Raw genomic sequence first — 16,254 nt, 5'->3', positions numbered from 1 at the left:
GCAACTGCGGCTGTAAATCGTTGGTTGAACTGGGCAACACTGTGGATTTTCACCACGTACACCTTAGACTTGATAAAGCCCCAAATGAAAACGTCTAAGGGAGTCTGTTCGAGGGGGGAGGGTGCAACTTCTCATTGCGAGGCACGACCAATCCATTTTCACCACGTACACACATTAGACTTGATAAAGCCCCAAATGAAAACATCTAAGGGAGTCTGTTCAAGGGTGAGGGAGCAACTCCCCGTTGCGAGGCACGACCAATCCATCTACTGGTGAAAACTTCATTTAGGTGATAACGAACGATGATGGCAAAATGAAGTGGTGCCCCATCCTGTTCGTGCATAGTAAGAAGCTTGGTGTGCCCCAATCCACTGTGATATGAACCATAGTTGATAGATGATGGGATTATGGATACAGGGTCTCCTGGTCGATGTGTTGGGACTATGTATGATTGCACCCTGTACATTTTGTACAATTTGCGTAGTTGCGGCTGGCCTACCAGGGCGTTCTTCATTTACAACACTACCAGTCCATTTGATTTGTTGACGAAGTTCTTGACAAGGTCCCGATGGTGTCTGTTTTTTGAATTTCCTGGTAAAGTCCGTCCTCACCTGCTCACACATCATTCCATGCAGACAAGCAAAAACAACGGCTGTTCTTTCTTCTATGGTTATCATTGCTTCACATAGCATGCAAAAGAAATGCATTTTGTCACAATATCAGTAAAATACAGTGCCGGATCTACAAGCTGCAAAACCCTGCAGTGCAGGGAGGGAGGTGGGAGGGGAGAGACAAGTCAGTCTTTAGGGGGCTCTCAGCCTTTAACATACTTACTCAGGGGTACAGAAACAAATACAATATATACAGGCAAAGGTAAAGGTAAAGTTCCCTGGGTATGGGGGGGGGTAGGGCCCCACATATTTTCGATGCCTGACATCTTGGAGCTGATGTGATCAGCACCATGCTCCGGCCATCTCTACCCCCCACCCCCACCCCAACCTGGTACAATTTGATTTGAGGCTAGGTGGGACATAGCCGGAAAAATTCCGACCTCAGATCACCCACAGGGAAATGCAGTGGTGAAGGTTTTTTCAACCTATCTTTAATCAGGAAATCATTATGACTGCATGATTGAAACAAATGTATTATTTTCCAAGTGTGAGAAACCAGTGTCATATATTATATATCACATCACCACGGGTGCCGGAAGCGGGGGGGGGGGGGGGGGGGCGGACCCCTCCAGTTCTCGTTTGGTCTCCCCTTCCTATAGGGGCCCAATATATATTTTCAACATATTGCATAACTTTTGCATGTACAGAAACTTCGCACACATCAGGTGATATATATATATAATATGTGCGTAGGTGAGAAGTATATATGTGAGCAGCAGAAGGCATGCTGTTTTAGTTGCATCCATGGAATTAAATGGTGAACATTGTGCATCATCTTTGAATCTTAACTAAATAATAAGGACTGAACTCTAGTGAAGGTCATATCCTATCACTATGTAGAGATGTTATGCAATTCCTGGGGCCGAAACTCAATGACCTCTGACGTGCATCTTGGTGGTTCTAACAAGACAGTGTCACCATGAACATAGCCAGGGCATCTAAGGCAGTTCTGAGAGAACATTTTCAATCTCACTACAGTGGAACTCCGATTTTACGTTCCCAGATTTAACATTTATCTGCATTATACATCTAATCATGATGGTATCAGCATAGCAAAATGTTATAAAATTTTCCTCAATTTTACATTTTCTCGTACTTTAAGTTTTTCTAGCCTAGTCCTCTAAGAAACAAACTGTACATGGTGATATCCTGTGACCAGGTCACTCGCCAGATATTCGCCAAATTAATTTATATAATTTGCCACTAAGCACAATCAGGAGAAAAATAAGTGACGACAAACCCATAATAATGTTTTCACCAACAAGCAACCTGAAGCCAGTAATGAATTTATCAGAGCTAAACAAAACTTAGCAGTACATGGACAAAAATAGTAAAATTGCAATTAATTGATGTATGATCGCACAAGTCGGACGTAACGGAAAGAAAGAGGAAGAAAAATCACCTGTGCTTTTCCATATGGAACCAAGTCAATGGTTAGCAGACGAGGTGCTTTCTGGTATGTTGGCAAAAGCTGCCTTGTAAAAAAGTTCCGTGAATCTGGACAAAGGGCTTCATAGTATACTGACACCTTCACGGGCTTCAATTCCTCAACTGCTACAGCTACCTGGAAAACAAATATGGAAGAACTTGCAACAAATGAAATTAGAAAAATATAATTTTGTGTATACATAAGTGTGCATTCTAATACGGCAAGGCCAGCAGCTCTGGCCCTCACGATTACAGTTGCAAAATACTGTTTTTTTTCTTTCCAATTTTCAATTTTTCATTATTTCTTTCCTATTGACTCAACAGAATCAACCTGTAAGGCTACAATATTCATCCTTCTCTGATATGAGGCCATTTACACTTCTTGTGATGTGTTGACAACACATCTGCGACACATCATCCTGCCCAGGGGATGCAGGGCTCGAAAAATGGACCATATCAGTGGTGACATCACAGCAGATGACAGAGCATGATTTGAGTCAAAACGAAGTGGTCATGTGTTTTTCTCCTGTATAAAAGCATTGAATTTTCCATTGAAAAGGGTAGCTTTAATGATTGTGACAGCAGTTATGAAACAAAATTGTGATGCGTATCATACATCAATGTAAAGATGAGATTTCGGAGAATACATCTATAATATAACACATACCTTACATAGTACAAGGTAAAGAATAACTGGAGTAAGAAAATCATGCATTTTTTTAAAAATCTTGACATTCCAGTCCCGAGGACAGCCGAAGCTCAGCCAATCTCTAGTGCAGTCATGCTGCCACTATGGATGATAGGAAACCAGCAGCTTCACGTGACTGCAACCCATTGGCTGAGATTCCAAATCAGATGCCATTAGAAGCATTCACTTTACTTGATTTCCTACCCCATTTATTCTTTACATTCTCATCTGTACGGTATGTGTTACATATAGACATATTGTCTGAAATCTCACCTTTACAATGATGTACGATACGAATCACAATTTTGTTTCATAACTGCTATCACTATCCTTAAAGCTACCCCTTCCCATGGAAAATTCAATGTTTTTGAATAAACCATGTGACCACTATGTTTGGACTCAATCTTTCAGCATGGCATCACACTAATATGGTCCATTGATAGACAACCTTGAACCAAGAGGCTACTTTCCATGGAGGGAAACCTATTTTTCAATTGGCAAGGGCTAAAAGAACAGTCAGGTACCAGCAGTGAGGCCTGTACTCAGAGTCCATGTTCCACAATGCACTATCAAATGCCCATGTATATTACTGTATACACAAAAATACGTTAGAGTATTGGAATTGGTCTACTTACGTAAGTGAGTATGTATTCCTATGTGAACTACGTTTCGGAAGCTTTACTGCTTCCTTCTTCAGGTGGTCGTATTTTTGGCTTGGAACATCAAGCCATGACGGAGAAGTGTCACGCGAGGATACTGAGTGAAAGGTTTGGGTTAAAAACACTTCATAGTGCTCGACATATACAGAATTAAAACTACCTTTGTTAAAAACCCTTAAAACTCTCGATAAAACATGTTAAAACCACCACTACGGTGTACTTGACAAGTACACAAGTAGACCAATTCCAATACTCTAACGCATTTTTGTTTATAGATAGTGAGTAACACGCACGTATCCAATATGCTATATTACTGTATATTGCCAGTGTTGTAGCAGATCAACCAATCAGAATTTCAAAGTACAGTAGAAATACAAAAACATGATTGTTGACATATGTACAGCATATTCTATGTGAATGAAATGATTCAAAGCATTATAAGTAGAGGCACATATTTTTGGTAAATAAAAAGGCAAAATTTCGGTACAAAAACTGAGTCAATTTCGGGTTCAAAAGCGGTAAATAAAATAAAATATCGGTGTTATAGCGGTGAAAAAATGGATGAAAAGTGGTATATAAAAAGACATATTGGTTTTAAAATTGTGAAAATAATCCTAAATTTGATTTAAAAACTACACTTATTCCACAGAATTAACATTTCACTTCTAATAGCACATTTATGTAATCATCAGAGTATTAAGTTTATTTCTGTGTAAAGGAGTCCATTTTTGCTTCTCCAATATTAACAGCAGAATTAATCAATTTTCCGGGAATTGCATAACTCTCAGGATAATTCAGACCTCGGAAGGTGTCACGGCGGTGAATAAACCCTGAATTTCGTGTTTAAGAGTTAATTTCGCTTTTTGCAGTTCATTTCGCATTATTTCGTGACAAAATATGGTCACAAAATGCACCTCACACCTTTCAAAAACATGAAAAATTAACACTACAATGTGTTTTTTCAAATTTCATTTTTTCGTCAAAAACGAAATATGCATGCCCCTAATTATAAGACATCTAACATGTCCATAGACACATCTACCAAAAATAGTTGGTAACACTCAGTTGTTGCAATCAAATTTTTGGAAATCTTCTCTGTTGCATTAAACACATTTGGCAACAGACCTAATAAAGATTAAACAAACGAACAAATGTGCCAAGACATTCACCTTGCCACTTCACCTAGCCTGATATTGAAGACTGTATTGAAGGAATAGAGACATTAAGGAAACAGTATCAGGTAAAATGCTCAACGTAACATGTAGAAACACAAATTCTTGGTTTTCTCAAGTTTTCTGGAACTACTTGCCCAACGGAAAATGAGACCGCATGCCACAGATTGTATACATAATTTAGTAACAGAATTCAGCAAACATGGGTGTCATGGACTGTTTTATTCTACAGGGTGGCTCAAAAAGTCACTTAACACCCCAGTACAAGGCCACTGCAGCGTGCAAAAATGGAAATGGTGATGACCAATCATTATCAGGCCAAGGGGGAACCACATTGACGCCACCCGGCTGGTCGGCAGCCATCTTTATGTCCGGCATCTTGAATTCAACTTCAGAATTTTAAATGGGAAGGGGGTGATATGATATATTAAATCAGGCTAGAATTTCACGAGAAATGCAATGGTGAAGGTTTTTCGACGTATCTTTAACCAGTAAAAAGTTATGACTGAATTCTTGTACCAATTTGCTCCTATACGAGGTGTTACAAAAATGCCTTAAAATTTGTTTAGCACATTAGTAATGCACCGAGATCAAAGTGATGTGTAGGGAGAGAAGTTCACATGCCATTGCACATGATTTTAATTGGATACATCCACGAAGAGCTGCGCATTATGAATGGTTAACTAACTGATAACTGACTTTGGACAGAAACTGCTTCACAACGTTCCCATAGTGTTCTGGTGTTCCTCCCTATTGAAAAAAATTCTGTAAAAAGTACCTTCTTCCATAAGCAAGGATGAGAAAACCTGTTTATTTAACAAATCCAAGTAGCCCTAAGCATTTAAGGTTTTGTTCATGGAAAATTGACTAACCAATCGTGTTTCACACAGCACGCCACACCATTAAATTACCAGCACTAACCATTGAGCTTTGATCTGTCGAAAATGAGTTATCAGATAAAAAGCATCAAATAATCTGTTTATGAACTTCCTTATGAACATAAACATTAGCCTTGTCACTGTGAAGGACTTTTCATTTAATGGAAGCGTCACACTGTAATTGTTCGCAACAACCATTCATAATGCGCAGCTCTTCATGGATGTATCCGAATAAAATCTTGTGCAGTGGCATGCGAACTTCTCTCCCTAGACGTCACTTTGATCTTGAAGCATTACCAATGCGCTAAACAAATTTTAAGGCATTCTTGTAACACCTCAAAAAGGAGCAAATTGGTACAAGAATTCAGTCATAACTTTTTACTGGTTAAAGATACATCAAGAAAGCCTTCACCATTGCATTTCTCGGGAAATTTATCACCCCCTTCCTATTTAAAATTCTAAAGTTGAATTCAAGATGGCCACCGACCGTGCGGGTGGTGTCAATGTGGGTCCCCCTTGGCCTGGCAAAGATTGGTCATCACCATTTTTATGTTTCACGCTGCAGTGGCCTTGTACCGAGGGTGTTAAATGACTTTTTGAGCCACCCTGTATATTAACCAAGCAGGACACATGCTCTCCACTAGGATGCAAGGACGTGCACTGTGTAAATATTAGCCACAAGCAAAATTCCTTCATATATCCAAATTATAAATGTTTTCAAGCATGTATGTGTTAATACCTTTGGTACTTAAACTATGTGAACATTTTTAGTGTGTTGCACAATTGATAAATATTACAGCTTGGGTTGTTTGTGATTTTTTTTCCTAATAATCTGCAGTGTGCTACATGAGGAAAAAACATACATACTGAAATAGCAAATTGAAAAATATGAGTGAATGGTAGGTGAAATTTACACAGGCAGTGTTTCTATAGCCCTGCGAGCAGAACTAAGAAAGTCACAGCTGATTCACGGTCCCGATAGTCAGAAGAGTTCACTGGAAAGGTACTAATAAGGGTGGCCTTAGACATTCACTAGAAATGATGAAAATAGGTAAGATAAAGGAAAGTGAAATTCCGTGTGTATATAGAACCGTGCCATGGAGGCACATTTAGGGAATTTGCGAATAGAACCCCACATATTCACGATATTGGCCATTTTGGAGTGGTATGTTCTTCACACTGCTCAGGCTGCCGTTACCACCAGGTACTAATTGATTTGAGGCTGTGTGAGGCCCAGAGCCACTTCATGAAGGAACATGGCTTGCCTAGGTAATGGTCAAGCACATATATATTGCATAAATTTCTACAATGTGTACATTTTTTGATTAGTTCAAATGCATTGTCAAATAAATACCAGGAATTGTTCAATATTGGTTTAATCATCCAAATTTATTTTGTCACCTTCAAAATAGGCCACCTTTGATGCAATACACTTACGCCAACAAATAATCCAGCCATCGAAACACTTCTTATAGGCACTTTCCGGTGTGGCCTTCAGCTCCATCTGCGAATTTTGTTCTATGGCTTCAATGGACTCAAAATGTCTTCCACGAAGTTTGGGGAACAAAAAAAAAAAGCAATATCTACCGAATACGGTGCTTGAATGATGAAATTTGTTTAGTTTTTGGTCAAGAATTCTCCTACAAGGTTCAATGTGTGGAACTGTGCATTATGGTGGTGCATCATCCAAGAATTATTCTTCGACAGATCTGGCCTCTTCCGGTGAACATTCTCTCTCAAATGCCTCATAGTGTTTGCTGACTGTTTGCTCCTCTGGAAGGAATTCCGAGTGGATAACACCACGATAGGCAAAGAAAACAGTCAACATGACTTTGATTTTCGTGCGACTCTGACATGATTTTCTCGGTTTTGGCTCGTTATCGCAGCACCATTCCAAAGCTTGTTGGCTGGTTTGCATGTCAAGCTCATAAACCCATGCCTTGTCACCCGTTATGATTCATTTCATGTGGGGGGTCTGAATTGGCTTGTTCAAGCATGTGTTCAGCAACCTATTTGTGGTGCTCTTTTTGAAGAAAATTGAGCTTCTTCGGAACAAGCCATGCTGCGACATGTCTCATGCCCAAAACATCCAAGTAAAATTGTGTGAACGAACTCATGAGAAATGTCCAGACCCTGAGCCACCTTCCTTTCGATTGAATGACAATTTTCCATCACCATTTCCTTCACTTTGCCAATGTTTTCATCAGTTGAACACTTTGAAGGTAGACTGGAACGAGGGAAGTATTCAACCACCCCTCGTTCTTCTTTGAATGCTTTGTACCACTCGTATGCTCGTGTCTTCGTTAGAGTTGACTCACCGTAGGCTTTCTCCAACATTTTCAATGATTCAGCACAAGAAATTACGTTGGCAACCCAAAATTTGAGGCAAATTCTTTGTTCGATATTTTTATCCATTACAAAATAGCAGATAGCAAGCTTGAGGTCGACTAGCTTGACCAACAGCTGTAAACAAACTGGTTGACAGATCGTGTCAAAACTCTATGTGACAATTAGGTACATTGGTAACAACTTACAGCAAAAAAAAAAAATCATGCCTCTTACATAGGCTTTTTAAATTAACAATTCCCGGTATTCATTTGACAGAATGTACACAGCCTATGGGCCAGCCAAGAATTTGGTATAATTTGGGGATACTGATTTTCCGTTATGCCACATTTATAAGGGTATTTCAGGATGCCAAGAAACCGTGATGCCATTTCAAAGTAGTAGCTAATAGAAATAGCGGCCACTCCAAAATGGCGGATGTTGACATTTGAAAAAACTACTGCATCTTGGAAACCAAAGGTCCAATTTCAACAATCTTTTTTTTTTTTCAAATGAAAGCTTAAGATGTGTTCTATATTTAAGGTTATCTAAGGTTTTTCGATAGGAGCAACTGTTAAGTAGTTAATCACGGATAAGTAAAACTATTTTGCATTTTTTCTAATAATTTTATGTTTATCATTTATTAATAATCTGGGCATCTCAGAAGAAACTCATGAAACACAAAATCTTACATTTTTTCCTGTTAAGAGGACACGTTGGCTTGAGACGTATTTTTTACATGGAAGTATAGTGAGTGAGAAAATTATTTTGTAGACCTACAAAACCTGGAAATGTCTTCACTACGTGGTTATGAAATTGTATAGAATTTGATAAATATAGGAAATGTTTGAGTAATAGTTCTGAATGTTTAATGATTTTCTTAAGTTTTATAGGTGCATTAGGAAGTCTTGTAGAATACCAGGAATGATTGCAGAAGTGAGTTTGAACTTTCAAGAAAGTAGTGTATTCTAGAGTTTCACAAAAGCATAAGTTATAGGAGAAAATATAATGTAAAAAAGAGCTCAAGCAAGCAGCCATCTTTCGTTTCCTGTCACCTTGGACATAGGGAATATTGAGCTTGATACTAGATACGACATGATTAGCATTTAGGAAGGTTATGTCATTTCTAAGAGTCCTAAACCTAACCATGAAAGCAGAGCTCTAAACCCTACTACACATCTAACTACAAAAGCATTTACGAACAACATTGTAAGAGCCCAAAACAATACATTTGCCCATAACTTGCTAACAGGTCTCAGCACATAACCCCTTCGAGACGAATGCAGATGACAGCAGCCCAAGGTGAGTAGCATATGGACGAGAAAGATAATTCTCCATAAAACATACAGTAAGTATTAACTGTTATGATGAAGTGTGTATGTACATACAAATTAAACAGTAGGAACTTGGGCCACATGTGTGTTAATAAAGATCCTGCAAAAATACTGAATAATACAACTGAAACGGTTCAAAAATAAAAATTTCTCCACTCATCCTCCAGTCACTGTCTCCTGACAGGACCCTGTTTTTGAAATTCAGCTGAAGTACCAGTGAATTCCTATGATTGATTGAATCGAAAATTGTGAGTATGTCATGACTTAGGTTATTTTGCACCTGTCACATTATACGGGGACCAGCCCCTTACCATAACTACAATAAAACACGTGTCTGAAGACTAAAATATTCTTACCTGGATTAAAAGTTAAGGCTGTAAAGGGGGACTCAGAACATAGAGGGACAAAATACAGGACACAACACACAACCCTACCGAGAAACTTACTATATGGTCATAGGCCCAGATGACAGATAATCATTGGCCTGCAAAAAGCAGTTACCGAGGTGTATTATGTGAAAGTGAGGCTGATATGTAAGTTGATTTGTTACGGTTCGGACGTGTTATCTCGAGGCTCCTGTGCTCAGCGAATGGTTTGTGATGACATAATGAACACGAAATTGGGTATTTTCTGGTTAAAAAGGTTGAAACACTGCATACCCACTCCAAATCGACAAAACACAAGCACGACGCACGATGATCCACAGCTGTGCATGCCATATTGTATGTTCCGCAACGGAAGAAAGGACCCAAAAGAATTAATCGTAATTTGAAAAATGGAAGTTATTTTTGTGTAAAAAGCATAATGGCACCTTCAACTATGTTCCGCAATACACAATTGGTAAGTACGAACCATTTGAAACTGAAAATATCCGATAGAACTGTGTCTCCGATATAACAGACATTTACCGATATTTGATACCAAAGAATGGCCCACATAAGTTAAAACTTGCAATTTCGGAGTATTTTCGCCGCTATTTGTAAGTAAAAACTGTGGTACCGTCGACGCTTCGTACCCCTGCAATAAAGTGATGATTTTTGTGTCATTTATGAAGATTATGTTCTATGCGAAAGATTTGTGTCGTTTTTAGCTTTAGGAGATGTATTATAGTGGAGTAATGAGAATTTTTTGATGGGACTATTTATGACGTCATTTTCATCATTGCCATCTGCATGTGATATGAAAGAACATGTAGTTACGTTATTTGTGTTTTGTAACTTGCAGCCATGTTGGAAATATCTTGATTTAAGGTTGGCAATCCTGGTGTTACGTCAGGTGCACAAGATTTACTTCAGACGATGTTTCGGTTCATGTCACATGGTACTGGAATTTTGTTTGCAAGGTGAGCGTCATTTTTAGTGTGGTAAGTGCTATTCATTGAAAATGTATATTGGTGAGTGCATAGACATTTTCAGTATCATGGCGTTCTTTGGCTAGGCAACCACGTACCAGAAAGTGCATTCTTTTAAGGTTAGTACTTTCTAAAATTATATATTCTTGTTCGTATTGTTGTAGCATGATTTTACAATACCGGGAATTTCTCCACTTTGTTTGAAATTCGGCACACTCACTAAATTAGGGCTCCTAATCAGGAATCTGAAGTTAAAATTTGGCGCTCACGTGTCAAACTTGCAAAATAAGAGGCCCAGTCATAGCAACCGACAATGCACAATTGCTCATTATTTATCGCAAGATTTTCAGTTTTGAATACTTAAAGAACGAAATATATATATATTCCTGATATTACTACGACCCTAAAATTTAACTATGTTTCCTAACCTAACCTAGCCTAACCTAACCACGCGCCAATGGTTCGTGGGGCTAGCGCCAATGGTCCTTGGGGCTAGCCATAATTCAGGAATTTCTATACATGAGCACCAAATTTTAAGTGCAGATTCGTGATTAGGAGACCCAAATTAGTAAGTATCCGAAATTTCAAACAAATTGGAGAAATTCCCTGTATTGTTAAATTATACCAAAATTTGGCCTTGACATCATGCACAGGTAGCCCAACAAACCATTCACAGATAGCCACACGAACCTTGCACGGATAGCTCCACGAACAATGCACGGTAAGGTTAGGCAAACATAGTTCAATTTGGGGTCCTAGTAATGTCAGGATATGCCAGGAGTGTTAATTTTGCTGCTGTTTGGGAAATTTTTACGGGAAAATGAGTGATAGTAGTCCAGCATAGCAGTTTCTTGTGTTTGTGCGGGTCATACTTTGCGATCAAATATCTCCGTTATTTGTGGTTTCCTAACGCTGGAACCATTTTTGTATTACGTAAAAGGTTGAAATCTGTCGATTAAAAAAAAATTGACCTTATTCTCGAGGGTGTTCAGAGGGTCGACGGCCCCACAACTGTGTGTATGCACACTAAAATAGTGAAAGAACACGTCGAAAAGTCAAGATGTGCCCGTCATATTGTGTGCTCCGGAAGCGAAGAAAGTAATAAAAAAAAGCACTCAGAATGTAAATAGTGCGTTTGTTTTCGTTTAAAAAGCATAATGGCACCTTGAAGTATGTTCCGCAATACACAATTGGTACGTACGAACCATGCGAAACACAAAATATCAGATTTTAATGTGTCTCCGATCTATGAAACTATTACCCTTCTCAGTAACACATTTCCGAGAGCTAAAATCAGTGAAAACGTTTATAAACAAAATCTTCATAAACGATGCAAAATATTTCACTTTCTCCAGGGGATACAGAGGGTCAAGGGTACAAGGCACTGCTAAAATTGCTAATTCTATGCCAATAAATATTTTCAAAGAATGAAATATTTCTGCGCTCTGATTTTTTTTTATGTCAGGCAAAAAGAGGAGCATCTTTCTCTACAAAAATCGGCATATTCTTACCTCTTCGACGTTATTTTGCGACAGCGGAAAGTAACTGAATACTTTCCACAATACAATAAATAACAATGCTAAAATAATAATTCTAACTCGAACAATATTCAAGTGCATCCTTTTAGAAAAAAAACGGTTATTTCCATGTGCCTTATTTTTTTTCTGTTTGTGTAAATTTCCGGTCACAAACACAACACGCACGTCAGACGCGGCTAGACGTCACCATAACAAATTAACGGGCATCCCTTATCGCACAAGGCTAGAGAAACCTTGCGTTCTGATGTCACCGAGTAAGTATTTCATTCTTACGCTAAATGGATAAGTTCTTAGGTTAGCCTTGTTAGGTTTCGTTCTCTTAGCATAAATAATATATTTTCTGTGTATATATGCTAAGGTAACCAAACCTAATTGACCTAACCTAACAACGAACTCATTACTTTCATGACGTCTGTACACAAAGTTGGTCTTCTCTAGTGCAATAAAGGAGACCACACATAAACCAAAAAGTCTTTGACATAAATACAGCGATGTAACAGCGCGTGCGAATTTTCTTATGAAAGTAATGCGGCTTTGTTAGTTTTTGGAATATATTATGTAGATTTGTTTGTCTTGAAAGACGGTACGTGAATTGATGGAAACAGTTATATTTGTGGAATGATTTGCAGTCACGAAATGACATTAATTTGGAAAGAAAAGTAAAATAAAATTAATAAATAAATAGCATGCGTAACACAAGAAGAAACATTGCAATGTGATTCCGGACGTCAGGTGTTGGATTGTGTACTAAAGTTTTATTGTTTTATGTTATTAGCATATAAATAGTATCCTGAGAGATACTTCATACCGAGGGGACAAACCACAAGTGTCGCTTGGAAGCGAGCAGTCCGTAATCAATGCAGCCTTTCGAACCGTAGGGACACAAGCTCTGACTGCACCGTTTCCTCAAGGAGATTTTACACCAAACCGACACGCGACAAACGTTACGAGGATATCAAACCAAAGCGACACGGGTCCTTCGGTCCAAGGCAACTTTCACACCGAAGCGACACATGTTGCTTGGAAACGAGCCAATCAAGAGCAACATTTCACATCGTAGCGGCATGACGGGAAGCGCAGGCCAGCGTTCGGTTGGTGAAATCCAAAAGCGATAAGTGTCGCGTGCCCCTTGTCGCTTTGGTACTCAATCTCCCTAAACCAAGACACTCATTGCATCGCGCATGCGCGAACAACAAACCACGGCAACATGTTGCAAGCTATTGAGGAAATGGCCCAGTTTGAGCGACGCACAAGCGACACGTGTGGCTTATCGTGTCGCCTAGATCTGTTGTTGTAATGTGCGGTTTATCGTGTCGCCTATCTGTTGTTCGCACAATTAGCAGCGAACGCTTGCCAATAGACTGAAGGCACCATGTCGCTTGTCACTTAGTTGCGAACTCACCCTGTAGCACGTCGCTTCGGTCTGAGCACCCTTCCTTTAAGGAGCTTTCCGACCGAAGTAAGAAGTAGCACGCGAATACGCCATATGAACGTGTCGTTTGCTGTTTGGACCCTCATGTGCAATGAATGCTATTTTACACTCTGGAAGTGTGACAGTGTGAACATCCCGTGTCGCTTGTCCCATTGGTTTGAAAGTTTCCTTACACTCATGTCGATGGCACTAACAAAGTTTTGTGGGGTTCCCCTTGTCGTTTCATGCAATCATCATTATCATCATCGCCGCGATTAGTTTAAAGCGGAAGAAAAGAGACAGTAAATATCAAGAATACAAATGCTTCAGTGTGTATATCTTTAAAAGAAATGATGATGATGATAATAATGAACCTAATTCATACACAAAAATTTAGTTGCCAAGAGCATTCCACGCGTATTTTTTCTCCCGTATTATTAACGAAAGTATGATGACGATAACAGGACGTGGTCGACTGTCTAGAATGTTCGTTAATATCTTCACGACCACTGTACCAAATATCATAGCAATTATCACATTCATAGAAATGTTTCATGTAAAAGAATCAGACGTTGCAGCGAAAACTCCATTTACTTCCTTTATAAGCAGACGAATACCAAGCACCGGGTTCAACACCAACGCCTCTAGCGGATCATTTTCGAGTTTTCCACACTACGTTATTCAAGGCGCTGTAACATAAACATGCAACAAACGTGTTCACTTAAAGTACAAAGCTCTGAAACTTGAAGGTTCCCTGTAATTGGAAAACATCGAAATTCGAAATGATTTGAGGACGGACGAATTTTCGAAATTCCGTACAGCCGAGAAATTCCACATAATAGTATTTAGAAGTGGTAATCTTCTTATGTTTCCTACACAATACGTCTGTGGAATTTCTTTGGATTATCAATATTTATTTCATCAAAATGAAATTCTCTTGTTTATGTTGCCGGCAGCTGTGGCGGAATAGTTAGCACATCGCGCTACGACGACAGGTGTCCCGGGTTCGAATCCCGGGCTGGGCATGGATGTTTATGAGTGTCCATTCATAAATTTCATCATATGATGACATTGGGCATTTCCACTCTAATCTATATATATAATGTGCGTTGCAAAATGATAAGAACGGCAGGAAACGAAAGTGATGCAAACTGACAGAGAGACGAAAGCATGTTATGAGAATCGTGGTACGTACTGTTCAGGGAGATATGTATGTGTAACAGCAGGCAAGGTCGAAGTCAAAAGAGCGTTGCAAAATGATAAGAACGGCGTGTGGCTACCCCAGTAGATGTCGTTGCCAGTGGCTACACAGGGCGCTATCCACGCACGTGTCAGCAGTAAGAACAGTGGCGTGCCCAGGATTTTTGAAAGGGAAGTTGGGCACGCCACATAGTAAGAATAAGCGTCAAATTTGCTCCTGCCACGTAATTCATCTGCTAAGAGGATGTTAGAAATCTTAAGAACAGATGAAGACCAGAGAAATGCAAGTTTATTATTAGTGGGAACGAATGTACATGTAATTTAGAACCTGTTTCTTTAGAAAGCATTTAGCGATATTATTTTAATGCTAACAGAACCTAACCTAACTACGAGAGCATTTAGGTTTATTATTAGAAGAATGCTAAGGGACCTAATCTTAACATCTTTTTGTGAAAGTTATCGCTATAACTTCACAGTATGTGTAACAGACGTAATGGTGTATAGAACAATTTCAATCCACGGGCAACACATATAAATGGTTTGCAGAACATTCACAAAACAAACCTTGGTACAGCTGGCAGCCGACGAGAAGAGCGCTGGCAGAAGAGGTGTGACGTACTGCCAGGCGACTCCACTCTTTCGCGTGGGGGAGGTGCTCTTCCGCCAGAACTCTTCTCGTCAGCTTGACAATGACCCGCCAAGAAGAAAACAAGACTTCCTTCTCCCCGACCACCCCTAAATTCTGCAAATGAACCTGACCCTCCCTTTCCCTCTGTGCCCCGTCTCCCTTCATTCAGCGATCTTCTCGTCGGCTGCCGGCTGTACTACCCATATAATTTTCCAAGATCAGTTATTACTTTTATAATTCGTCTACGTACAGGTCATGTTCGCACTAATGATCATTTATCACGACTACATATTACAACAAAACAAGCCTGCGCATGTGGAGAAGATAATCAAGATGCTACACATCTCTTTTTACAATGTCCCAATTTCGACAGAGAACGAGATAAATTATATAGTGGTTTGCGTCGAAATAGAATTCCATTCCCTACATCTCTTACTGCCCTGCTCACGGACCCTACTCCTCCCACCATATGGCTTATTTATGGATATGCAAGAAGATGTAATTTGACGATCTAACAAACAGTATAAATAAATATCAATAGATGTTTTTTTTTTCATTCTTGTGAAATATAAGTGAATAGCGAACTAAAAAAAAAGGTAAAGTGCTCCCCTGTGCATAGCACCACGCCATGAAGGCGTATAGCGAACTAAATACTTTAAAAAAAACTCAGGAAGATGACTAAAATCGACTACCAGTTGATAGGGTCAGAAAAAGAAGAAGAAGAAGTACAGACGTAATTGCATATATAGCGTGATGAAATCACGATAAAACAAAGACAGAGTCTGCTGCCACGTGCATCTTTTTTGAGGTTCCTGCAGAAAAAGAACGTGGCAGCAGACACTACCATTTATTATATCATTGGCGCCTGTAAAGAACACAGATTAACTCGAGTAACATACGTAAAATAGCCTTGATAAATTGGGATTATCAAGCACCAATCAGTATGTAAAGTTTTGATTAGTTTTGGTAGT

At 39.2% G+C, this 16,254-nt stretch overlaps 1 protein-coding gene across 1 annotated transcript in view; it reads right to left on the bottom strand.

Annotated features, from left to right (window-relative positions):
• Positions 1-12,229, bottom strand: part of LOC145979749 (GILT-like protein 1) — a 35,703-nt gene extending 23,474 nt beyond the window's left edge. Inside the window, exons 1-2 of the mRNA XM_083112734.1 lie at positions 12,018-12,229; positions 2,074-2,235 (exon numbers count right to left, since the gene is read on the bottom strand). Of these exons, the coding sequence (XP_082968860.1) occupies positions 2,074-2,235; positions 12,018-12,125 (270 nt within the window). The 5' untranslated portion in view covers positions 12,126-12,229. The remainder of the gene's footprint in view (positions 1-2,073; positions 2,236-12,017) is intronic.
• Positions 12,230-16,254: the final 4,025 nt, after the last annotated feature.

This window comes from Lepisma saccharinum, chromosome 26, assembly GCF_977018435.1.
Source record: "Lepisma saccharinum chromosome 26, izLepSacc3.1, whole genome shotgun sequence".
NCBI lineage: Eukaryota > Metazoa > Arthropoda > Insecta > Zygentoma > Lepismatidae > Lepisma > Lepisma saccharinum.
This window is presented reverse-complemented; position numbering and strand designations above follow the sequence as displayed.